General features: G+C 39.1%; 1 protein-coding gene across 4 annotated transcripts in view; it reads right to left on the bottom strand.

Moving 5' to 3' along the window:
• Positions 1-20,524: 20,524 nt before the first annotated feature.
• TET2 (tet methylcytosine dioxygenase 2) overlaps positions 20,525-26,021 on the bottom strand; it is a 99,165-nt gene continuing 93,668 nt past the window's right edge. For all 4 annotated transcript variants that reach the window (XM_073639445.1, XM_073639463.1, XM_073639452.1 and 1 more), the window contains one exon: positions 20,525-25,594. In XM_073639445.1, coding sequence (XP_073495546.1) covers positions 24,216-25,594 — 1,379 coding nt within the window. In that variant the 3' untranslated portion in view covers positions 20,525-24,215. The remainder of the gene's footprint in view (positions 25,595-26,021) is intronic.

The following is a 26,021-nucleotide window of genomic DNA, read 5'->3' as shown; positions in this document are numbered from 1 at the left end:
TGCTCACTATGCATCTAGATAGGTGCCTTGGGGGGTCTAGTTTCCAAAATGGGGTCACTTGTGGAGGAGCTCCAATGTTTGGGCACACAGGGACTCTCCAAATGCAACATGATATCCGCTAACAATTTGAGCCGACAATTTGTTAGCGGATATCATGTTGCATTTGGAGAGTCCCTGTGTGCTCAAACATTGGAGCTCCCCCACAAGTGACCCCATTTTGGAAACTAGACCCCCCAAGGCACCTATCTAGATTCATAGTGAGCACTTGGAACCCCAGGTGCTTCACAAATTGATTCATAAAAATGAAAAAGTGTTTTTTTTTTCACTTTTTCATTTTTACGAATCAATTTGTGAAGCACCTGGGGGTTCCAAGTGCTCACTATGCATCTAGAAAGGTGCCTTGGGGGGTCTAGTTTCCAAAATGGGGTCACTTGTGGGGGAGCTCCAAAGTTTGGGCACAGAGGGGCTCTCCAAACGCAATGTGGTGTCCGCTAACAATTTGAGCCGATTTTCCATTCAATTTGTTAGCGGATACCATGTTGCATTTAGAGAGTCCCTGTGTGCCCAAACATTGGAGCTCCCCCACAAGTGACCCCATTTTGGAAACTAGACCCCCCAAGGCACCTATCTAGATTCATAGTGAGCACTTGGAACCCCAGGTGCTTCACAAATTGATTCATAAAAATGAAAAAGTGTTTTATTTTCACTTTTTCATTTTTACGAATCAATTTGTGAAGCACCTGGGGGTTCTAAGTGCTCACTATGCATCTAGATAGGTGCCTTGGGGGGTCTAGTTTCCAAAATGGGGTCACTTGTGGGGGAGCTCCAATGTTTGGACACACAGGGGCTCTCCAAACGCAACATGGCGTCCGCTAACAATTTGAGCCGATTTTCCATTCAATTTGTTAGCGGACACCATGTCGCGTTTGGAGAGCCCGTGATGTGCCTAAACAGTGGAGCTCCCCCACAAGTGTCCCCATTTTGGAAACTATACCCCTCAAAGATTTTATTAAGGTGTATAGTGAACATTTTGAACCCAGAGGTACGGCACATTATTTGTTTACATTAGGTCATCATATTGAATAAGTTTTCATTATTCTTGAGCGCAAGTGCTCGCTACTTGAGTTTGCATCGGGTACTCAGGTATGCACCATGTACAGCGTGTGCTCGAGTGACATGCTCGAGTCCCTGCTCCGCATGTTTCACGGTTATTAGACACCCAAAAAAAAACATGCGGGGATCGCTCGTGCATGGCAGGCAATCCCCGTAAAGTTTTTTGGCCGCGAAGCATATGGGGCAGAGACTCGAGCATGTCACTCAAATACCCACGATACTAAATGCATACCAGAGCACCCGATGCAAACTCAAGTAGCGAGCACTTGCTCTCAACACTAGTCGCCATATCGTCATCTTTTTTTCTTACTTTTGAAAAAAATCCCAACCCCAGCCCTAACCCTAGCACAACCCTAGCCCCAGCACAACCCTAGCCCCAGCACAACCCTAGCCCCAGCACAACCCTAGCCCCAGCACAACCCTAGCCCCAGCACAACCCTAGCCCCAAACCCAGCCCTAACCCTAGCCCAATCCTAACTCAAGAGTTTATTTTTGACGCCGTTCCTTGTGCGGTATAAGTGATTAGACGACTTTATTCTTCGGGTCGGTGTGATTACAGCAATGCCAGAATCATATGGGGTTTTTATGACTGACAGCTGTCACACACTAAAAGACGCATTTTTTGTAAAATCTAGTTTTTGCATCGCCATATTTTGAGAGCTATAATTTTTCCAAATTTTGGCAGACAGTCATGTGACGGCTCGTTTTTTGCGGGATGACTTGACGTTGTTATTGGTGCCATTTTCAGGCACGTGACATTTTTTGATCGCTTTCTATTCCGATTTTTGGGAGGCAGAATAAACAAAAACCAACAATTCAGGAATTGTTTTTTTTTTTTTTTTTTTATTCTGTTCCGCGTGTGGTAAAATTGATGAGGCAGCTTTACTCTTCGGGTCAGTACGTTTACAGCGGTACCACATTTGTATAATTTTTCTATGTTTTGGCGCTTATACACAATAAAAGCTATTTTATAGAAAAAAATATTTTTTAGTATCGCTTTATTCTGAGAGCTATAACTTTTTTATTTTTCGGCTGATGGAGCTATATGGCGGCTTGTTTTTTGCGGGACGAGATGACGTTTTCAGCGGTATCATTTTTATTTATATGCGTCTTTTTGATCGCGTGTTATTCCACTTTTTGTTTGGCGGTATGGTGATAAAGCATTGTTTTTTGCTTGTTTTTTTTTTTTTTTTTTTTTACCGTGTTCACTGAAGGGGTTAACTAGTGGGACAGTTTTATAGGTCAGGTTGTTCCGGACGCGGCGATACCAAATATGTGTACTTTTATTGTTTTTTTTTTATTTTTTTTATAATAATATTTATTGATGGGTACATTATATTTTTATTTTTGGTGTATTATTTTTTTTATTTTTTTATAATATTTTTGCACATTTTTTTTTTTTTTTTTTTCCACTTTCACACAGTTTATACACTTTATTACTTTGTCCCACTCTGGGACTTTCACTTTTTTTTTTCTGATCGCCTGCATGGCACAGGAATGGAGCACCATCCCTATGCCATGAAGGCTGTCAGAAGTGCACAGTGTGAAGATTGCTTGGAGATGCACTGCGCATGTCCAAGCAATCTTCCTGCTCTCTGGTGACCCGGATGTTGTCATGACGACATCGGGTCGTCATGGCAACACCCGGGAAGCCTTTGCAGACTGCGCTGGAAGCCGGAAGAGGAGGTGAGTATCGGCGATCACCTCCCCTTGCCCCCGCAATGCCGCGATCGACTTCGATCGACTTCGATCGCAGCATCGCGGGGGTTAATGTGCTGGGAGCGGTGCGTGACCGCTCCCTGCACATAGTACCGGGTGTCAGCTGTGACAATCAGCTGACACCCGGCGGCGATCGCGCCCGCACAGCCTGTGTGCGCGCGCGATCGCCATGACGTACTAATACGGGTCTGGCTCTTAAGTCCCAGGGCACAGACGCGTATTAGTACGTCAGATGTTATTAAGGGGTTAATAATCATTCTTTCTTCATCCTCCATCGTCTTTTCACTATAACACCTACTGGAATTTTTTTTTCTAAATGTATAATTATTATACATTAACTTATTTTATTGTGATATGACATACAGTACAGACCAAAAGTTTGGACACACCTTCTCAATTAAAGATTTTTCTGTATTTTCATGACTTTGAAAATTGTACCTTCACACTGAAGGCATCAAAACTATGAATTAACACATGTGGAATTATATACTTACCAAAAAGTGTGAAACAACTGAAAATATGTCTTATATTCTAGGTTCTTCAAAGTAGCCACCTTTTGCTTTGATGACTGCTTTGCACACTCTTGGCATTCTCTTGATGAGCTTCAAGAGGTAGTCACCGGAAATGGTCTTCCAACAATCTTGAAGGAGTTCCCAGAGATGCTTAGCACTTGTTGGCCCTTTTGCCTTCACTCTGCGGTCCAGCTCACCCCAAACCATCTCGATTGGATTCAGGTCTGGTGACTGTGGAGGCCAGGTCATCTGGCGTAGCACCCCATCACTCTCCTTCTTGGTCAGATAGCCCTTACACAGCCTGGAGGTGTGTTTGGGGTCATTGTCCTGTTGAAAAATAAATGATGGTCCAACTAAACACAAACCGGATGGAATAGCATGCCGCTGCAAGATGCTGTGGTAGCCATGCTGGTTCAGTATGCCTTCAATTTTGAATAAATCCCCAACAGTGTCACCAGCAAAGCACCCCCACACCATCACACCTCCTCCTCCATGCTTCACGGTGGGAACCAGGCATGTAGAGTCCATCCGTTCACCTTCTCTGCGTCGCACAAAGACACGGTGGTTGGAACCAAAGATCTCAAATTTGGACTCATCAGACCAAAGCACAGATTTCCACTGGCCTAATGTCCATTCCTTGTGTTCTTTAGCCCAAACAAGTCTCTTCTGCTTGTTGCCTGTCCTTAGCAGTGGTTTCCTAGCAGCTATTTTACCATAAAGGCCTGCTGCACAAAGTCTCCTCTTAACAGTTGTTGAAGAGATGTGTCTGCTGCTAGAACTCTGTGTGGCATTGACCTGGTCTCTAATCTGAGCTGCTGTTAACCTGCGATTTCTGAGGCTGGTGACTCGGATAAACTTATCCTCAGAAGCAGAGGTGACTCTTGGTCTTCCTTTCCTGGGGCGGTCCTCATGAGAGCCAGTTTCTTTGTAGCGTTTGATGGTTTTTGCAACTGCACTTGGGGACACTTTCAAAGTTTGCCCAATTTTTCGGACTGACTGACCTTCATTTCTTAAAGTAATGATGGCCACTCGTTTTTCTTTACTTAGCTGCTTTTTTCTTGCCATAATACAAATTCTAACAGTCTATTCAGTAGGACTATCAGCTGTGTATCCACCTGACTTCTGCACAACACAACTGATGGTCCCAACCCCATTTATAACGTAAGAAATCCCACTTATTAAACCTGACAGGGCACACCTGTGAAGTGAAAACCATTTCCGGTGACTACCTCTTGAAGCTCATCAAGAGAATGCCAAGAGTATGCAAAGCAGTCATCAAAGCAAAAGATGGCTACTTTGAAGAACCTAGAATATAAGACATATTTTCAGTTGTTTCACACTTTTTTGTTAAGTATATAATTCCACATGTGTTAATTCATAGTTTTGATGCCTTCAGTGTGAATGTACAATTTTCAAAGTCATGAAAATACAGAAAAATCTTTAAATGAGAAGGTGTGTCCAAACTTTTGGTCTATACTGTAGTTGAAGAAAAAGATGAATATATAGCAACAATTAAGATCTTTATTGAGTTTTACTTGTGTGGTTTCCCATATGAATTCAAATGAAGGAGATTTCCCCAAATCCTTTTCCCATACTGCTTGGAAGCCAAAGGCAGATCATTCTTCTAGACCCCAGTAGTCCACCCTAACAAACCCCCACATATCTAGCATTCAGTTAGACACTTTGGGATACTTGCCACTCTCCTGGAATGGAACAAATATCTGATGACTACATTTTTGCTTTAAAGGAATGTGTCATCAGAAAATGATCCATTGGTTGCATCAGGTTTTGTGTTGCATGTATTTTTTTTGCAATCTTTTTTTTTCCTATCATGACTTGCATTAAAAAAATAGTACCGTATTTTTCGGACCATAAGACGCACTTTTTCCCCCTCAAATTTAGGAGGAAAATGGGGGGTACGTCTTATGGTCCGAACCTTACCACATACTTGCGATGGTAGGTGTGACTGCTGGGCCGATGCAGCAGAGCGGCAGTGGGTGCGGCAGCGAGGCAGAGCGGCTGTGCAGTGGCGAGGCAGAGCGGCTGTGCAGCGGCGAGGCAGAGTGGATGTGCAGCGCTGCGGCGGCAAGGTAGAGCGGTGGTGGGTGCACAGTGATCTACAGGAAAATGTCTGGGAGCTCAGGCGGCCATTTTTCTGTGGATCACAGCTTCATGAAGATGGCCGCGGCCACCGGAAAGCCGCACCGCAGCACCAACCACCGCTCTGCCGCACCGCTGAACAGCCACAGCAACCGGACAGAAGCGCACGCTGCTCACAGGGCCAGGACCCGGCCCCATCCGGACCACAGGCTCCAGCCCCAGCACAGGCCCGAGCACAGGCCCAGGCCCCACCACAGGCCCCAGGCCCCATCACAGGCCCAGGCCCCACCACAGGCCCCAGCACAGGCCCCAGCACAGGCCCAGGCCCCTCCACAGGCCCCACCACAGGCCCTGGCCCCATCACAGGCCCAGGCCCCACCACAGGCCCCAGGACCCACCACAGGCCCAGGCCCCACTTCCGCCGGCTTCCTGAAGGACCCTGCCTCCTGAGACCCTCGCTCCAACGCCCCCCAGGTAAGATACCTATTCAGACTATAAGACGGAACCCCATCTTATAAAAAAAATTTTTTTTTCCTATTTTCCACCCCAAAATTTGGGGTGCGTCTTATGGTCCGGTGCGTCTTACAGTCTGAAAAATACTGTAATCTTGCAACTTTCACATTGGTTCCTAGGGCTATTTTATACTTATACATGATGTAATTTCAGGAAGAGTTTCAGCAGGCTGTTTATCAGCAGAGGTAGGATTACAATGACTGATAGCACCTCTATACACAGCTGATTACACAGGATCTACCAATCACAATAGGCAATATCACAGCTGACCCCATTACTTTTCCTTCAAAATTACTTTTTCCAACGTTCGTTGGATGCTCCCCTATAAAAGATGGCCAGTGTAAAAATGCAAGATTTCTCATTTTTAGTTTTAACACAGGTTTTTATATGGGAAAAAATAACATTGACAACATTTTTATCCCCTTCCCAACAAGATCAATTTCCGTTTTCGTTTTTTTCCTCCTTTTTCTAAGAGCCATAACTATTTTATTTTTCTGCTCAAACAGTTGAGGGCTTTTCCCTGGAATTGTACTTTTTAACCATTCATTTAAGCACATAAAGTACTGGAAAATGGGGAAAAAATATATGTGCGGTGAAATTGTGAAAGAAACACAATTCTGAGATTGCTTTTTTGGAATTGTATGTATGGCATACATTGAATGGTAAAAATGACCTGGCAGTATGATTCTCCTCATCAGTTCAATTACGGTGATACCAAACTTATTTTTTATTTTAGTGGTAAAAAAAAGTTCAGAAATTGACATTTTTTTTTTAGTATTATTTCATCATTTTCCGAGACCTGTAACCTTTTTATTTTTGGTTGATGGAGCTGTGTGAGGACTTATTTTTTGCGGGGCAAGACAATGTTTTTATTAATGCCATTTTTGGATGACATTTTGATCGGGGCAGATGCAGAGTCTGGTTGTAAGACACAGCCATTATCTGCAAGGTATGGGCTGAGCTCACCCCATGAGCGTCGTACATGTATGGCGAATCTCGGTAAGAGGTTAAACATACTGAATAGTTAACGTAAAAATCTTATTTAATGAATAGGTCATTTTCTTATTATTCATTCACTTTAACCCCTTGTTGAAATATGACGTAACTGATTATATGGTCTCCTGAAGACCCTTGGAACTGGAGATTAGCTCCATCCCCATCTGTTAACCATTTAGCCCCTTAGTGACCAATAGACGTCTTTTTACTGACCTGCGATATAAGAGACTTGCGTTTCCCGACAGGTGGCAGGCCTGTAACTGTCACCTGTACGCTATAGCTGACAACTTGCTGCATCAGCCATGATCAGTGTTGGCACCAACCATGGACGTTTAACCCCTTAGATTCTGCTGTCAATAGTGACTACAGAATCTAAATGGTTAACAGAGTGTGGGGGCTCCCTCTTTAACCTCATCAGCACCCTGAGATCTTGATTGTCTGGTCCTGATGTTTGCCATGGCAGGTAACGGCCTTAGAGTCTTCTGGCTATAGCGGCCTGTTCAGAAGTTATCAAAATTTAGGTGGTAAAAATAAACTTTTTCATTCTTGTAATGCCACTTTCCATTACTCCCTGAAAAGAACCAGAAAGGTTAATGAACTACCTGAAAGCAATTTTAAATACGTTGAGTGGTGCAGTTTTTAAAACGGTATCACCTTTGGGTTGGGTGGTTTCCAACATATAGGACCCCCAAAGTCACTTCAAAACTGAATAGGTCCCTATAAAAATACATTTTGTAAATTTCCTTGAAAAAATGAAAGATTACTGCTACATTTTTAAACCTTCTAAAATGCTAAGAAAATAAAACAACACTTTACAAATGCCTGATATAAGGCAGACATCTGGGAAATGTTATTTATTAATGTTTTTGTGTGGTATGACTATTAGGATTAAAGGGATAGTCAATCAAAGATTGAAAATTGCAACTTTTAAAACATTTTTGTCAAATTTCTGATATTTTTTATAAATAAACGCAAAACATATCAACCTAAATTTACCATTATTATAAAGTATCATGTGTCACAAAAAAAACTGTCTCAAAATCAATGGGATATGTTGAAGCAATCCAGAGTTATTACTACATAAAGGGACACTGGTCAGATTTAAAAAAAATGGTCCGGTCACTAAGGGGTTAAATGCCACTGTCATTCCCTAACAGCAGAATTTAAATAGACTGTGAACCAGCTTCCATTGCCCCCCTTTCCCTCGATGTGAGCACAGGGCACCAGTGGGTTAACGTGGCAGTCGAGGACTTGCTGTAAGGAACCCGTCGCTGCGCTGCCAAAAATATACAATTGATTAAACTTATAGGGAAACACTGTAATGAAAAAAAGAGATAAAAAAAAAGAGATCAAGAATTTAGTTTTTTTGGTCACCATTCCTCCCTCAGATGCAATGAAAAACTATCAAAACTTTGTATGTTTCCAAAATTGGTATCAATAAAACTGTTTTGTCACTCAAAAAACAAGCCCTCACACAGGTCAATTGATGAAAAAATAAAAATGTTACAGGTCTTGGAAAATGGTGACAAAAAACAAAAAGTTTTTACAAAATTTTGACATTTTTTTCTCCATTTAAATAAAAAAAAATCTTTGCAAATTTGGCATTGCTGTAATTACACTAACTTGGGAAATCATGATTTAGAGTAATTGTTACCACAGGGTTCTATTGGGTTCAGGTCTGGAGACCGGCTAGGCCACTCCAGGACCTTGAAATGCTTCTTCCGGAGCCAATTCTTAGTTGTCCTGGCTGTTGGTTTCAGGTCATTGTCATGCTGGAAGACCCAGCGACAACCCATCTTCAATGCTCTTACTGAGGGAAGGAGGTTTTTGGCCGAAATACATAGCCCCATCCATCCTCCCTTCAATATGGTGCAATCGTCCTGTCCCCTTTGCATAAAAGCACCCTCAAAGTATAATGTTTCCCCCACCATGCTTCACGGTTGGAACGGTATTCTTGGGGTTGTACTCATCCTTCTTCTTCCTCCAAACACGGCGAGTGGAGTTGATACCAAAAAGTTCTAGTTTGGTTTCATCTGACCACATGACCTTCTCCCATTCCTCCTCTAGATATGCCAGATAGTCATTGGGGAACCTCAAATGGGCCTGGACGTTTGCTGGCGTAAGCAGAGTGTGTTAGTAACGGTAATGTTTGAGACTGTGGTCGTAGCTCTCTTCAGGTTATTGACCAGGTCCTCCTGTGTATTTCTGGGCTGATTCCTGACCTTTCTCAGAATCATTCTTACTCCACGAGGTGAGATCTTGCATGGAGCCCCAGACCAAGGAAGGTTGACAGTTATCTAGTATTTCTTCCATTTTCTACTAATTGCGCCAACAGTTGTTGCCTTCTCGACAAGCTGCTTGCCTATTTTCATGTAGCCCATCCCAGCTTTGTGCAGGTCTTCAATTTTGTCCCTGGTATCCTTAGACAGCTCTTTGGTCTTGGCCATGGTGGAGAGGTTGGAGTGTGATTGAGTGTGTGGACAGGTGTCTTTTATACAGGTAATGATTTAAAAAAGGAGCAATTAATACAGGCAATGACTGCAGATTGGGAGGGTTTCTTAAAGAAAAACTAACAGGTCTGTGAGAGCCAGAATTCTTGCTGGTTGGTAGGTGATCAAATAATTATTTCATGCAATAAAATGCAATTTAATTATTTAAAAATCATACAATGTGATTTTCTGTTTTTTTATTTGTAGATTCTGTCTCTCACAGTTGAAGTGTACCTACGATAAAAATTACAGACCTCTCCAATCTTTGTAGGTGGGAAAACTTCAAAAATCGGCAGTGTATCAAATACTTATTTTCCCCACTGTATATCTACATGCACAGTCATAAAGGGAAGACTATGCATACAAACACAAAGTACTTCAATAAATAAAATGCAAGTTTTGCTAATACTTTTCCTACAAAAATGAATATCAATCTGATCAGCTCCTCCTGCTTCATAACATTCTGCCTGCTGATCAAATACCCATTTCAACATGACAAGTTTCCTTTAAGAATTCAGTTTGTCAATGGTTCATATATAAAACATCTTACTATGGTAGTCTGTAAATAAGAAACAACTGAATGTGATCCATTTATTAAACACAGGAATAATAAAATATGCATGACGTGCTTTCTTTGAAATCATACACCAGCCGATCAGCCAAATGCATTAAATAAATATAAATTTTATTAAAAACACCCACATCTCAGCATTATCAGGAATGATATAATAAACAGTTTTCAAATAGCCTGCGTTCATTACATTACAATACTTACAGTATTTATAGCCATCATTAGATTTTATACACATACCAACATTTTATGAAAAAGAAAAACAAAAGAAACTTAAAGGATAAAAAAAAAGCCTCTATAAAGTAAGCGGAGAAAATGCACACATGAAATCATTACTTTAGTGTCAAATTGCATGGATTCCTATACACATTAACTATTAGCTTTAGAAGTGACGACACTACTGTGCACTTATTAAGATGAAAAGGTTCGTTCAAGTAAAGTTGACAACACTCAAAGCATTTTCAAGTATGGCTATAGTCAGCCTTGCAAACCCTATACTAAAACTTTCACGTTTGCTTTCTATCGTGTCTGGATCTGTACACCAATTTGCAGATTTGATTTTTTACAATACGCTGATCTTTTAAGCCAACCTTGTTTTGTTTTTTTCGTTTTTTTATTTTTCATTCATTTTGCAAGCAGTTTGGCAAATGATGTGTGTTGCTGCTTTATAATTTTCACTTTTTTTTTTTTTTACAAATAAAATAACAGTAATAAAAAGTCACATGAATGATAACATAAGCATGTTCATCTCTTTATGGGGCACAACACTCTTTCTATATAGCCTACTACAGACTAGGTAGAAGTAAGAGTTTTATACCTCATTTGGAAACACCGTAATTTTACATGACAGCAAAACTGACTTATCTAAATTAAACAGAACACAATATTACAAAAAATAAAGTATTGAAGGTATTATAGAGTGCACAGGCACAATGTTCATACAAAATTAATGTACATATATACAGTACACGACTGGGTAAAAACACAGATTCCCCATTCCGTTTCAATGGGAAGTAGACTTAAATTGAAGATGAATATTGCACAGTATGACAACTTGTGAAAAGGGATTTGGACTATAAAGAATGATCACGGAAGCCCGGTGATGTATGTATGTATGGTATTCATCCTGAAATTATGTACACTGATGTCGAAGGATGCTATATACTGAATTACATTCTAGCAAGTCATTCCTCCAGTCTCAATTCCATGTTAGTCATCTAGATGAGGGGTAAAAAAAGCTTTGATTACAATGTACCGGCTATCTACGCCAGTCTTTGCTGCCAATGATATCAGCTTGAAGTTGGCTTCCCCGTATGAGAACAACATTTGACATATTAGAAGATCAGGATGCCTATTTTATTCCAAACTGTGTAATATAAACTTTTTGCATCCTGGCTTCGTGACTGACTTCTCAGGGCTCACAAATTTGAAGAGCAGTCACCTTCCCCCAGACTAAGCATTGACACAACGCTAAAGGAGAAACTGACATTTGCTGTGTCTAAATGGGAGAGACTGCCATGTAGACTCATTAATGAGTAGAGAGGACTGGGATATACAATTTAATTAAATATTCAAATGCTTATAACACAATTTATATACAAAAGACATATCATTCTTCATCATTACTCTACTTCACTGCTGGCATGCTACCCCCATATAGGGCAGCATGTGAGTCCTGGTAAGTCCACTTTAAGGCCAAACAGATACAGGGCCACTGTATACATAACTCTTTTCTAGATTCAAGTTGGTCATACCGTTTAGATAGCTGGTTAGCCGAACACTTATTTAGCCAACAGCTATTCCTCTTGACGTGTCGATAAACATGCACTCTAGGATCGAGCATATTGAAATCCAACATTCCCAATCTTTCTTTTGCCTGATATCTGCCATCAGAGGAAAGTTGGGACAACCCTCATACTTGCTAGTTGGTCGGCTGAATTGGCCAAGATACATCGAATGGTTATGACCGCCTTTACCTAATACGAGGACTCAGCACACCTTATCTTTCATTCATAAATGATGAGTTCCCAAGTGCTACATTACGGCACTCTTGTTAAAACCAAGTCAACGGCAGTTAACAGTGGAATTAACCAGTAATGCAATTTGGTGCATGAGCCATAAGAGCTGCCAAACCTTTGCCTTACAACCTGTCCCTTTCATTTATCTCAGTGCATTTAACTTTCACTAAAAACATTCTAAACTTTACATATTTTACAGTTTGAAAAAAGAAAAAAAATATCTTGCACATTTACAAAATTGGGTCGAATTATATGTGTCAATACATATACACATACAATGAGAATTGGGATCAGAGCAGCTTTGCACCTGAAAACAGAAAATGATAGGATATAGCCTACGAGAGCCTTACAGAAACATGATCGGTTGGCGTTAAAAGAATACAAGCTGAAATATCCCTGATTTTTTTTAGAAGAAAAAGACTGAAGTTCAAGTTATACTTGTTACATTATCAAGTACTTCGAAGAATTTAAGTTTCTTTGATTTATTGTCACTGGTGTTTTGGACACAATGATGGTATGCCATGCAACACACGTCGCCCTGTGCCCTACTGCCAAACTAGTGCTGAGGTAAATGACAAGTAGGACATGCTCTCAGACCTATTGTGTATCTTTAGCTCACATTGTGAAAGTTGGTAACAGGGTGAATAGCACCATCTCAAATAGACTAAGATTCTTGATGTATCTTTAATCTGAAAGAAAAATATATACAGTACTAAAAGAAAAAACTAAAAAAATATACATTTATAATATTTTTTTCTATACAGGCCTTACTTGTTAGTTTCTTTGAATTTTCTTCTACAAATGTGTCATCTAAACCTAGCATACCAAGACAGCTGCCTTACATTGTATAGCTACATTTCGAGGTGTAGCCCGGTTAGAAGTAACATTAAGCCTGTTATCTTAACTGCTTCCCCGAGGAAAGCAGGCTTATAAGTGATCCGCAAGGCAATCATTGAGATAAGAATGCATGTGCCAGTCAAATATAACATGGCATTTAACACCAAGAAAATAGTTTTCCACCTCCGCATGTGGAGTAGTTGAGCACCAAGATTTCTAAAAGATTTCCTCTAAGCAAAAAAAAAAAAGAGAATAGTTTATAGCTAAAGATTATATATGTTCATGTATTCCATGCGTCACTTTAATAATTCCAGGTTTTGCTGTTCACAAGGAGTAAAAGTACCTATTACCTGTTATCATTTTGCAGTTAACCTAAATAAATACATTGGTAAAAATAATAAAAAGAAAATCTAGTATTGAGAAAATGAGTACTAACCTGCCTGTGCAATATAAGGTGCAAAATAGGCATTCAGGGAAGATACTAGATGTTATGAAAAGAGCAGACAAACATACTAACGCCATAAATGACTGAAATGGGGTTGTCCAAAATTCGAAAGGTATGATTACTTTCTTCCAAAACAAGCATCATACATGTCAGCAGGTGGTTTATAATATTGGCAGCTAAGCCCCATTCCCTTCAAAGTGATTGAGCTGCAATACAGGACATCACCCCTGGAACATTTGTGCTGTTTCTGGAAAAATGCATGTATGTTTTTCTAATCCTTGACAAGCCCATGCCTACCTTATAGATGGAATCTAATGGGACAAATAAACTGTGCCTGTGTTTTCTCAAATTTTGAAGCATTTAAGAAAAAAATACATATTTGTGAAAGTTACTGTCTTTAAAAGGCTGCATGCCGATAGAGTTTCTTTCTCCAGTCCAAAATTACCAAAATTGGGCACATACCCCAGTTAAGGGGAAGAGGGAGACATTTATATACAAATATTTTTTCTCTCCTACCCTGGATTGCATCCTCAATTTTTGATATCTATAGACAAACCAGAGAATAGACCACCCAACTGCAAGTGCACATGGCGTCTAATAGAGTAACATTAAACTTTACACAAAATTAATGGAAATATTTAGGGCTAAGCAATTGGTTACCTATCCATAAGATAGTACATAAAAACCCCAAAAAACTGACTAGCACCTCCTAGCAGAATACAACAAGTGTGAACAGATAAAAGCTGTTATGACTGTATTATTAAAAGCAGCTTTAGGCTGATGGGAGGAGGATTCAAATATGGAGGTCGTCAAATAAGGAGGCAGATCAGCTCTACTAGTATGCTAGAAAATAAGAAACTTCATTTTCTAAGTATATTCAATATATCAGTAATGTAGTATACATTTTGTATATTCAAGGTTTGCATACACCTTAGCGTTTACAGAGTGCTGCTGTATTCTTTGTGTATTATGCAGTCATAAGCTTGCACCTGAGCACTCTTGCTTTTTTCTATTAGGAGGTGCTGGTCACTTTTTTTTTTGTAGTCTATTATTGGAGGTCAATGCCTCCATATCTGACTGAGCATTCCTCCCATTAACCTAAGGCTGTTTTTAATTAATGCTGGATCCTACCTGCTCTTTAAATTTATAGTCTTTTAGCCCGGGAGAGGCATGTTTCATACATATTCGGTTTAAGTTACTACCAGAGAAAGGTATGTCTTGTCGTGGATGGTGGGCACACATGAGTTGGCTAATTTATGCTCTAAGTACCTTCATTACGATATTATTATTTTATGTAATTAGTAGTTTAATTTCATATATTCATTGTTTGCTTACACCTTAGTGTATACAGAGCACTGCTGTATTCATTTGTCTGTCCCATAGTATAGACTAATAAAATGAAATCAATGGATGTTCAACATCCCCACACAAGAACTCCACAGATCAGCTGAAATTTGCTTTGGCAGCTCCTGGATATAATCAATGTTCAAGTGAATAGTAGATAAGGTACAGTTCCCCAGCAGCGGCCACTAAATGTACATGGCTGCTATGTTTCGCCATGTACATTGCTTACATCAGATTTCAGCTTATCGGTTGTGGTCCTGCTGTCTTATTTTGAAGTCCAACTCAACAGATAGGTCATCAGTTGTTTATTTCCGGACAACCCCTTTAAACTCTTACTTGCTTATTTCTCAGTGGAGGCAATTTACAATATGCAAACATGTGGCAGTCAAAACAGATGTTTGTGATATCTTTAATATTTGCAAGTAGAAATGTTTTTCCCCAAATTTTACAATGTCAAAAATCCAATCTGTGGCTTTTAATCACTGAGGTTTTCAAATTTGGCGTGAAAGGTGCAAACACTAGCCATTACATAAAAATGACAATGATCAAAAATAATGATTGGAAGTGGGTAAAGAAAATGAGCACTGACCCCCCTCCTCAATTACTTTATATCACCAGGGTATCAGGCATCTATAGAGATGAGCATATCATTTCAATGCTAATCGAATTAAAGTCAAATTTTATAAAATTCACACGTTTTGGTGAATTCAAACAGTTTGCCAAAACTGCTGGCTTACCCATAATGCATTGCAAGTATCACATCGCATGGCATAGTGCAGCCAATCAGGATGAACTATCATAGCCTGCATAAAAGCCTAGGCAGGGAATGCAGCAGCCATTTTATGGTGATTCATATTAGTGAGAGAACCTCAGAGCTCACAGCTCAGCAATAGAAATTGGAAGAAAAAGCTCTAAAGCATTCTACAAATACTTGACACAGAACTAAAGCAGTGAAGGAGATGAGTGTAAAATTTTGTGAATAATACAGAAATTCAATTGATAGGGGAAGAGATAGGAGAGGTGCTAGCAGCAGTAATGCCAGACTAAGTGAGATTAATCAGTAGCTGGCATCTGTCATGCTGCATTTAAATTTCAAATACAGTATTTTTTTTTCATTGTTCATTTCTCAGAAAGCAGCAGCAAGACAACACTATAATTTTTACAGAAAATAAATCTGAAGTCTGTCAGTCACAGGCATTGTACTTGCTAGTCACAAACGACTTTACTGAGTTTTTGAAATTCTTGTACCAATCTTTTTGTGATGGGGAATCATTTTTTTATATCTAAAAGAAGATTTCCCAAAAAACATTTAACTACGACTGTCTACCTCACAAAGGGCATGTGTCTCAAGCAATTTTTTTGTACACGACAGATTAATACATTACCCTGTTGCAGGTGTTGGCTTATTGGTTGTATACTTACATAGCATTTCTTATCACATAATTTTCAGGAAAGGGTTTGAATTTTGTTAAAAAAATGTTTTTCATTTAACTGTGCATGTCTGGCTTTACACACCTGTTTTAATAGTCCAATATGATAAGTATACCAGCCACATCTATATTGAGGTCTGCAGCCACATTTTGCTATCCTACGTGTACCTACCTACCTGTCTATCTAACATTGCTTGCTAGCAACCTTTTTTGGCAGAGGTTGAATAGTTGAGGTTGAAAAGATTGCTGAAAGTTAATTATAGTGTTGTACCATATTCATGGTAAAAAAAAAATAATTGCAATGGAAATGGATGGGGTGGTGAAACAGAGAAAAACACATACCACGGCCAAGAATTAGGAAACCACTAGCAGCAGCAGAAGCACCACCACTACCGGTTAACCCTTTCGGGGAGTATACTCGTGCGAGTACCGAGTATCTTCAGCGTGCTCGGTGATATGTTTGAATCACTCCCGTGTGCATGATTTGCTACTGTTTGACAGCTTTAATACATGTGAGGAATGCTTGTTTCTTTCGCATTCCTCACATGTATTAAAGCTGTCAAACAGTCGCAAATCATGCACACAGGAGTGATTCAAACATATCACTGAGTACGCTGAAGATACTCGGTACTCGCCCGAGCATACTCGGCGAGAGGGTTAACCGAACATACTCGCTCATCACTACTACTGATCTAAGCTGCCCCGGCTTTAGTACTACCAAATGCAAGCCATAAATGGTGATCTTTGCCTCTGGCAAGCGTATTATTTAATAGGAAAATTAGGACTTTATGGATTATCAACACATCACCCATCTCAGTCACAGCAAGATTATGTCACATCTTACAGGGAGTCAAATTTTGCAGAAAAATTTGATGAATCTGGCGAATTCAAATTTCAAAAGATTCGATCATCTCTATCATGTCTGTCTTATTGTCCGACGCATATGAACATTTACTATGAGCTATATGGTAAGGGTGCTTTAGGTTCCAAGTTGAAATAATATAAGTAGGCTTACATTCTTGCACAGCCACAATTTTTGCAGTTTGGAAACAACCAAAAATAAGTTCACACCTACGAATACACCTTATCTTTGTAGCTTTGAGGCAAATGTACTACTGAGCCAGTACTATTTATGATAGCTTATTGTATTCATATGTAAACTGTGACATAAAATTCAACATTGCATATATTAAAAATTAATCGTAATGAGAAATTTTGGTACAAAAAAATTATAAAACTAACTATCAATAGTTTAAAACATGAAAACCTTGATATATCCTAAAATGCACTGTTAGTTATATGAACATATATATGTTCAACCAAGTAAGTCAACGCTGTGAAATTCAGTATATGAAATAGCCAGTTGTAATAAGATTATTGATACATGCATCCATTGTGTTTATATCTAAACTTCCAGATCAGTTCCACCAGGATTAATAAACTGTAATCTACATTAACCTTCACCATTAAGATATCTGATGGATTATGTGCTGTCACAAAACCAATAAATTACACATAGCTAGCAGTTATACCACCTTGGTATGAAATCTAAACAGCTTCACGGAATCCAACATGATCTTGATTTCAATTAGAAATTAGAAATAAATGCCTAATTGATTTTTTTTGATTTCTTGGAAACATGATGTTGTCAGCACGTATTTTGCACCTATTTTCTACAATTGTCTATCAAAATTCATACAGCTAATAGTTCATACATATAGTAGGTTTAAGCATGACAGCCCATTATTCCCACTGAAACACAATAAATATAGATATTTACAATGTAAAAATAAAAAATGAAAATTACTACTAATGTAACACTTTTACTGATGGTTTTAGTAGAAATAAAGGGATTATCTGGAATTGTGCAAATAAGAATGAGTTCATGTCTAATGCTCACCAAAAAAATCAAGCAAATTAATGTGGCTGGAGTACAATGTAATTGGCATCTTGGCCCCATGTACCACAGTATGTTTTGGGTGATCACTGCTGACAGCTATTTGCATCTTCAAATATTTTTCATACATGTACAATTAATGCCAGAAATATTTGGACATTGGCTGCATCTTCGTGATTTGGACTCTGCATTCCACTATTTTTTATTTAAAATTAAACAACTGAGATGCAATTGAAGTGTAGACTTTCAGGTTTAATTAAAGGGGTTGAGCAAAAATATTCTGTGAAAAGTTCAAGAATTGCAACCATTTTTCTTCAAAGCCTCCTTATTTCAGGGACTCAAAAGTAAATGGACAAATTAACTTCATCAGAAATAAAATGTTTATTTTAAATACTTTGTAGAAAATCCTTTGCAGGCAATGACTGTCTGAACTGACTGTCTGAACTCTTGATGCTATGGATGTCACCAAACGATGGGTTTCCTCCTTTGTAATGCTTTGCCAGGCCTTTACTGCAGCTGACATTAGTTGTTGCTTGTTTGTGGGTCTTTCTGCCTTAACTTTTGTCTTAAGCATGTGAAATGCAGCTCGATGGGGTTGAGATCTGGTGATTGACTCGGCCATTGCAGAGTATTCACTTCTTTGCCTTAAAAAAACTCTGGGTTGCTTCCGCCGTATGTTTTGGGGCATTGTCCATCTGTACTTTGAAGCACCGTCCAATCTACCTTGCTGCATTTGGTTGAATCTGAGCAGAAAGTATAGCCCTGTTCACTCCAGAATTCTTCCGGCTGCTTCTGTCTTCAGTCACGTCATCAATAAATACTAGTGACCCAATGCCATTGGAAGCCATGCATGCCCATGCCATCACACTGCCTCCACCATGTTTTACAGAGGAAGTTGTGTGCTTTGGATCATGAGCCGTGCAAAGCCTGCTCTATACTTTCTTCTTCACATCATACAGGTGTATCTTAGTTGCATCTGTCCAAAGTATGCTTTTCCAGAACTGGACTGGCTTCTTTAGGTGTTTTTTGGCCAAATCCAATCTGGCCTTTCTATTTTTAAAGCTGACTAATGGTTTGTACCTTGTGGTCAACCTTCTGTATTTGCTCTCGTGGAGTCTTTTCTTTATGGTAAACTTAGATAATGAAACACCTTCTTCCTGGAGAGTGTTCTTCACTCAGGTGGATGTTGTGAAGGGTTTTTTTTCATCATGGAAAGTATTCTGCGATTATCCACCACTGTTGTCTTCAGTGGATGTCCAGGCTTTTTTGAGTTCCATCCTCCACCATTGTGCTCTTTTTTCTTCTTCTTTTTTTCCACCTAATGATGGTCTGTTTCTCTTCCATTGAGATCTCCTTTGACTGCATGTTGTGGGTTCACAGCAACAGCTTCCAAATGCAAAAGTCACACATGGAATCAGCTCTAGACCTTTTAACTGCTTAATAGATGATGGATTGATTGTGTCACTGTCCAAATATTTCTGAACCTAACTGTATATTTCTGTGTTTGTGCATGTGTGTTAACATGATATTTACAGTACTTCTGGCTGTTTCTAGAGATCTAATAGCTTGTACATCTAATTATAGATTGGTATATATTTTTTTCTTTTTAATTGATGTTTCTTAAGTAATAGCTACTAGAACTCTGAATACCCCATTAAAGGGAATCTGTCAGCAGGTTTTGCTATGTAATCTGAAGACAGCATGAGGTACAGCCTGAAACACAGAATTCAGGGATGTGTCACTTGTCAAAGTGCATTCTGTTGTTTACTAACTGTGAAGGATTTATCATTAAGAGATTAACATTGCTGGACTAGTCCAGCAACTCCCCCTTCTTTGATAAATACCTCACTGTCTATGGACTTTGTACACTGAGAGCCTGGAGTAGGCTGGGTTTGGTTTCTCAGCTCTGCTTCATTCTAAATCTAAAAGCTCTGTTTGTGTCAGAACTGCTGCACCCAGTAAACTAAGTGACACATCGTTGGATTCAGCTTCTCTTTGCCTACATTATGCTGTTCTCTTATGAGGTAGCAAAAATCTGCTGACAGATTTCCTTAAATACAAAAACCGTGGCCCACATACATCAGTGTATTTGTATCTAATAATTTGGCACATTTAAATCCAAAATATTGACTTAAAGAGTAACTAAACTTTTTGTAAATTTTAATATCCTTTAGGCATTGCAAATTTATAATTTTTTGTAATATACTTTATTACTAGTGTTGAGCGAGTATGTTCTGTTCCGAGTGTGCTCGGGCCGAGCTCCGAGTATTTACAGCTGCTCGGTGATATGGTTGAATCCCTCCTGTGTGCATGATTTGCAACTGTTTGACAGCTTTATTACATGTGAGGAATGTGTAAGAAATAGACATTCCTCACATGTATTAAAACTGTCAAACAGTCGCAAATCATGCACACGGGAGCGATTCAAACATATCACCGAGCAGCTGTAAATACTCGGAGCTCGGCCCGAGCATACTCGGCGAAAGGGTTAATAGAACATACTCGCTCAACACTATTTATTACCTTATTTTGCTTCCCTTTATCACAAATACTGTGCTGCAGTGTTGTTTCAATGCCCAGTTTATGCTCCTTTAGAAGCTACTTTCAACTGATGCTCAGCAATATCCGTACAGTATATTCAAACAATCATTGTGCGTGAATTCTCGTTTCTGAGAACCGAGGTACGGAGCCAAGATGTTCAGACAGGGAAAATCCAGTACACAGATATTGCTGAACAGAAATTAAAAGGAGATTCTAAAGGAGCATAAATTGCACTCTGTAACAGCACTGTAGCATAGTGTCTATGAGAGAAGGAAGCAAAATAAGTCGATGAATTATATTACAAAAATTATTAACTTTGCAATGCCTGGAGGATAAATAAAAAAGTATTGTTTCTTTGTAACCATTTACAGCTTTTTATAGCTATTTGCGCCATGCTCACCAGTTTGTAAAACTGAATTGGAAAGCATGTGTGGCTTACTACTTTGCTAGGATTTAGACTTTAAGGATAAAATTTAAGATTAAAGGTTTTCCGAAAAGTCACTTTTTAATAATGTCACAAAAAATTGTTCAAATCATTAAAAAGTCATATATAGGCCATGGCATATAAACAGTGACATCATTAGAGGCAGTGTGAAACTTGATGTATGTTGTGACAGATTAAGCACAGAAGGGAATTTACAGTCATAAATGTATCTTAACATACAGTATGTCAATAAGGTCGTCAAGTTTTCACTCATAAACTGGCTGAATGACACTACTCTTGATAAATGTAGACCTGTATGTTTGTAGAAGTAAGTGCTATAGAGAAAGTAATTAACTTGGAAATAGCGATTGTGCATTATAGGATAATGTTTTAAAAAAATAAAAAAAAAATAGTATATGGTTCAGTAACTTAAAATGATAAATAAATCTACACCTCAAAATGTTAGCATATGACTTGATATAAAACGTGTACTTGTCCTGTGCTCATTATATCACATAGATTCCATCTACATATCCGCTAACTGCATAAGTAATTTATGGATTAGATCAACTAAAAGTTGTTGTAGGAAATGCAAGATAGAGAATCCAAAGGTAGAGGCGAATTAACCACATGGTAACAAGGAATTTACCTTTAAAAAAATTAAAGGGGTTGTCCACTTACAGGAAAATTGGCCCTAAACTGTGTAAAACACCTAAAATAAACTCAGCAGTTACTCACCCTCCTTGGGTTCAGCGCTAGCTCGCCGCTGTTGCTCCGGTCCTGGTGTTTTGCCTACAGCGGTGACTTCACGTCAACAGTGTGCATCACTGCTCTAGCCCATGACTGAGCCCAGCAGCTCGAGGACTGAGCTCAGCATCAGGTGCTGTCACACTCATTGTACCAGCACTGAGCTAAGTGACTGGCTAGATCAGAAACACGCGCTGTTGACGTGATGTCACCGCTGTATTTAAAACACCGGGACCGGAGCAGCGGTGGGGAGCCAACGCTGGATCTACGGATACTAAGTACTTCATGAGTTTGCTAATTTATGTATTTTATACAATTTGGGGTCCACTTTAACATTGGGAGATATAGTTTCTGTTAAACATGCTGAACAAATGAAAAAAAATAGAACTTGAAGAGGAAGGATTAATAAAGTTTCTTTAATGCAAAGCTTAGGTCATGTATCTAAGAGATAGTTATGGAAAGGAACACAGTTCTTGCAGCCATAATGGTTTATAGGATAATTCGAAGCCTATACATTGGTTCGATACCCATATATCACCATCGTATTTCAACATGTAAAGATGCTTCTTTTTTGCTGCATTTTTTTCTGCAGGTGTCCGCACCAAAATACTTAATAGCAATCTGCTCTGATTATTGCATCCTGCTGCATTTTATTAATGTATTTTACCCTTTTTTATGCGTTTTGGTCTAGAGTTGAAGCAGCATTTGTCTATGTGTTTTTTAATGCAGAAATTCTGGGATTCTGCAGTTAGAAGCACAACTGCTTTTTTCAGGCTCCCCAAAGAAGCCTATAGGGAAAAAATGGATAAAAATGCACAGTGGGCTTGAATTTTCATTAAAATTTCATTAACTTTGCTTCAACTGCTAAATTTCATACATAATGATCATCACTGTTCAAAATTCATTCGTTTAGAAACAAGGTCCTCAAAAACTTCTCGTAGTACAAATTCATGTTGCTAACTACCTGCCTGCTGTACCCAGCGCCAGCACAGAGCGATCATTGACTGCTCCTGTTGGCGATTCACCTGCTCAATGTCAGCATAGCAGCTCTTCCTCTTCCGCACTGCTCTGTTGACAAAGCATGACTGCTGACGTCATGCTGATTGACAGCCAGCTCCCTGAAGTTAGCCTGTCAATCAGCATGATGTCGGCAGTCATGCTCTGTCAATAGAGATGAGCTGAAGAGAAGCTGCTGCTCTGTCGATGTGACATCAGTGGAAACTGCTGAATCGCCAACGGCAGAGATCGGCGACAGGCATAACAGGCAGGTAGGTAGTAAGTACCTGCCTGTTAGTTTTATTCCCCTACTAAAGAAAAAAGTCCTGGATAAACCCTTTAAATGTTATGTATTTGACCTAGGTTAACATCAAAGAATACTTCAAATTGGATGCCCGGTCAGAAGATATTGATGACCTCTCCATCAGATTTGACAACTGACACCCCCACCAATCCTCTGTTTTTCGCTTCTGAATAGGCACTGTTCTACAGTACTGTCAGTATGCCACTATACATTGGTTGGAGCTATACATTGAATCTCTGTCCTATGTGCTTACATATGGCTGCTGATCGATGTGGGGTGCCAGCTTTTGGAGCACCACGATCTGATAGGTCCTCAATACCTTCTGACCGGACAATCCCATTACAGAGAAAAAAAATTAAATAATTTAAGGAATCAATGATTTAAATGAATTAGTTATAAAAAAAAACCATAGTATATACAAATTAGTTATGCAATACAGGATATAGCAGGCTATATAGTAGGCTCTTTCACTTGTGATCACTAAATGCTAGGACTTAAGTTAGTATTTAACAGAACTTATATAAAACAATTAGAATTTATTTAAAAGTGTACTTTTTCTCTCTTGTTTAACTTATTTAATTCATGTATATTCAATAAATGGTATTAATCTTTCAAGGCATTAAGTATTCATAAAGACGCACATGATAGCACCAATTTTTCTAAATGTCCAAATATTTTCAGTGTTTTTTTTTTTTAAAACTATGATTTGTGTATCTACATTACTTCAGTACACTAGAGGTCATTATTAAGCTATTACAGCTAGGTTAAAAAAGTTGCAATTCCAGTATCATTTAGCACATTAAGAAGTCAGCACCACAAGGTCTTTGTAAGATTCCTGATGTTGTAACACTACAGCAAGTTTACCTCTGGCTCCTACCTAGGCATTTTTTTTAATAAAAAAAAGTGGTCACAGATGTACAATGTTGTATGGTCAAAGATAGAAAATACAATTTTTCTTCATCCATTAAACCTGTTTTTGATATCTGCCGACACCATTGCATAGGGTGATTGCATTCTTTGACTTTTTCTGTGACCTGTTAGTCAAAGAACAGATATATGATGGTGAAAATACCTTTTCTTGGTTTTGCTGGTATTCTTTCCCATAGATCACATTTATCAAATTCTGTCCCTTTTCAGCCACAACATTCCACACAACCAGATGAACAAGCATATCAGAAAATGATGCACCAATCTGAAGTATGTGAGGTAACCCAACAGACTATATGTATCTGTTGTAAGGACCTGTAACCCGTGTTAAGGCGTATGGAGATGTGGTGACTTGTGTGTCTGTGGTCATTGACATTGTCCTCTGGGTGAGTGATTTGATGAAACGTAGATAAGTTGGTTCAGCAGGCTCATGGGTTGGTTCAACAGGTTCCCGTTTAGCCTTTTTATTGTAAGATTTCGGAGCAACATAATCTGGACCATACCTTTCACAGTCCTCTTCTTTTTCCCTAGCTTTTCCTGCCATCTTTGCTTCCCACAATGCCAAGCCATGCTTTGGCTCGTTCATGCTTTTATGTTGATAAAACACAAGTGATATTCTAGTAGGGTGATTCCTATTGGGGTTTTTTAAAGGGGTTGTGGCGTGAAGCTCACGCTTCGCACATTCAATGAGGATTGAACCATGAGTTGGGGCCACTGCCACTCCTCCTATATCAGGATCTAGAAAACTTTGCTCACTGTCTGACCACACTTCTTGTGGGTCTTCTTGGACAGTTGCGGAGGCCTGTGAAAGCTTTTCCTGAACATTAGCACCATTAGCTCTACTGTGACCTCCCATAGTAGTTCTGTCATGATTAAGACTTGGAAGCATTTCAGGTATCCCATTCATTACATTTGAGTGCATGTCACTGTTCTTACCATGAAGGTGCAGAGGGCCGGCTCTGCCTCCCGTAGATACATTACTTTCATGAGCCCGTAAGGAGTGTGGAAGGGGGTAATCACCATTCTTACTCAGAGAATTATAGTCCGTATTACTAAGGTTAGAATTTGCCTTTGAAACAGCTTCCATCATGTGATTATCTCCTTGATGTAAAGCATAAGGGTTAAATGATCCCAAAGGGTTAGAGTTTGGTTTGAGATTGCAGCCATTAAAATCCTCAACTTGCGAGCTTTGGTTTCCATAATTCATGTATTTATGACCATAGGCCTTACTATTAGCAAACCTCTGCTGGTACAAAGACTGCACTGGAGGAATACTAAGATTAGCTGCTGGATCTTGGTTTTTAAACCTGTAAAACATATGTTGTTGTTGAGGTGGAGGATAATGACTGAGATACGGAGAACAGTTGTCCATTGGGACATTTCCATTACATGGATATGGGGGACATGGACTGCTTTGATTTAAGGATCCTTGGTAAGGGTTCATCGGAGTGGAGGCACAGGAAACTGCTGAGCTTGGAGGTGCATGAAAAAGATCCATATGATTAGAGCCGGCAAAGTTGGAGGAGGCATTCTGATAAGGGTCGGCCAGGTTAGGAATTCTTGCATAATGGTTATTTGGATCTGCTGTAGGAAATGAATTCACGGGGTTCGTGTGACCAGGGTTAGGAATAGAGCCCTGTTGCATGGCTGGTCCTGAAATTCTTAAAAGTTCTGCAATTAAGAAAAAAGCAAATTATGCATTCACTTTGCAAAAGTAATTCGATTTTCAATATACATTTTCATGTACTATATGAACAGTTTTAAGGACTGTGTATAAGTTTGCAGAAATTAGTTAACCAAAAAGCCAATCACGAGTGGTCCAAAATTATTATTACATGACTAATAATAGTTAGTACAAATTCCCAGACAATGTGCTCTGTTTTTACACTGATAATTCTGAAATAATTTGCTAGGGCTGCCCACATAATAAACTAAACAGTGGACACTCAAAATCACTTAAGGAACAAGGATTTCTTTTTTTTTTTTGCTAGTATCTGTAGGCTGAATAAGAATAAGTGCCTAAAATAAGTAAATTGCCATCATTTAGTTAGTTTCTCGGTTCTATACTTCTGTATCTGATGGCAGAATAGTATAGAGG

This window comes from Phyllobates terribilis, unplaced genomic scaffold (assembly GCF_046119375.1).
Source record: "Phyllobates terribilis strain yellow unplaced genomic scaffold, ASM4611937v1 Scaffold_1__5_contigs__length_1240528914, whole genome shotgun sequence".
NCBI classification, from domain to species: domain Eukaryota; kingdom Metazoa; phylum Chordata; class Amphibia; order Anura; family Dendrobatidae; genus Phyllobates; species Phyllobates terribilis.
Note: the sequence above shows the minus strand (reverse complement) of the source record. Positions and strands in the feature narration are given on the sequence as shown.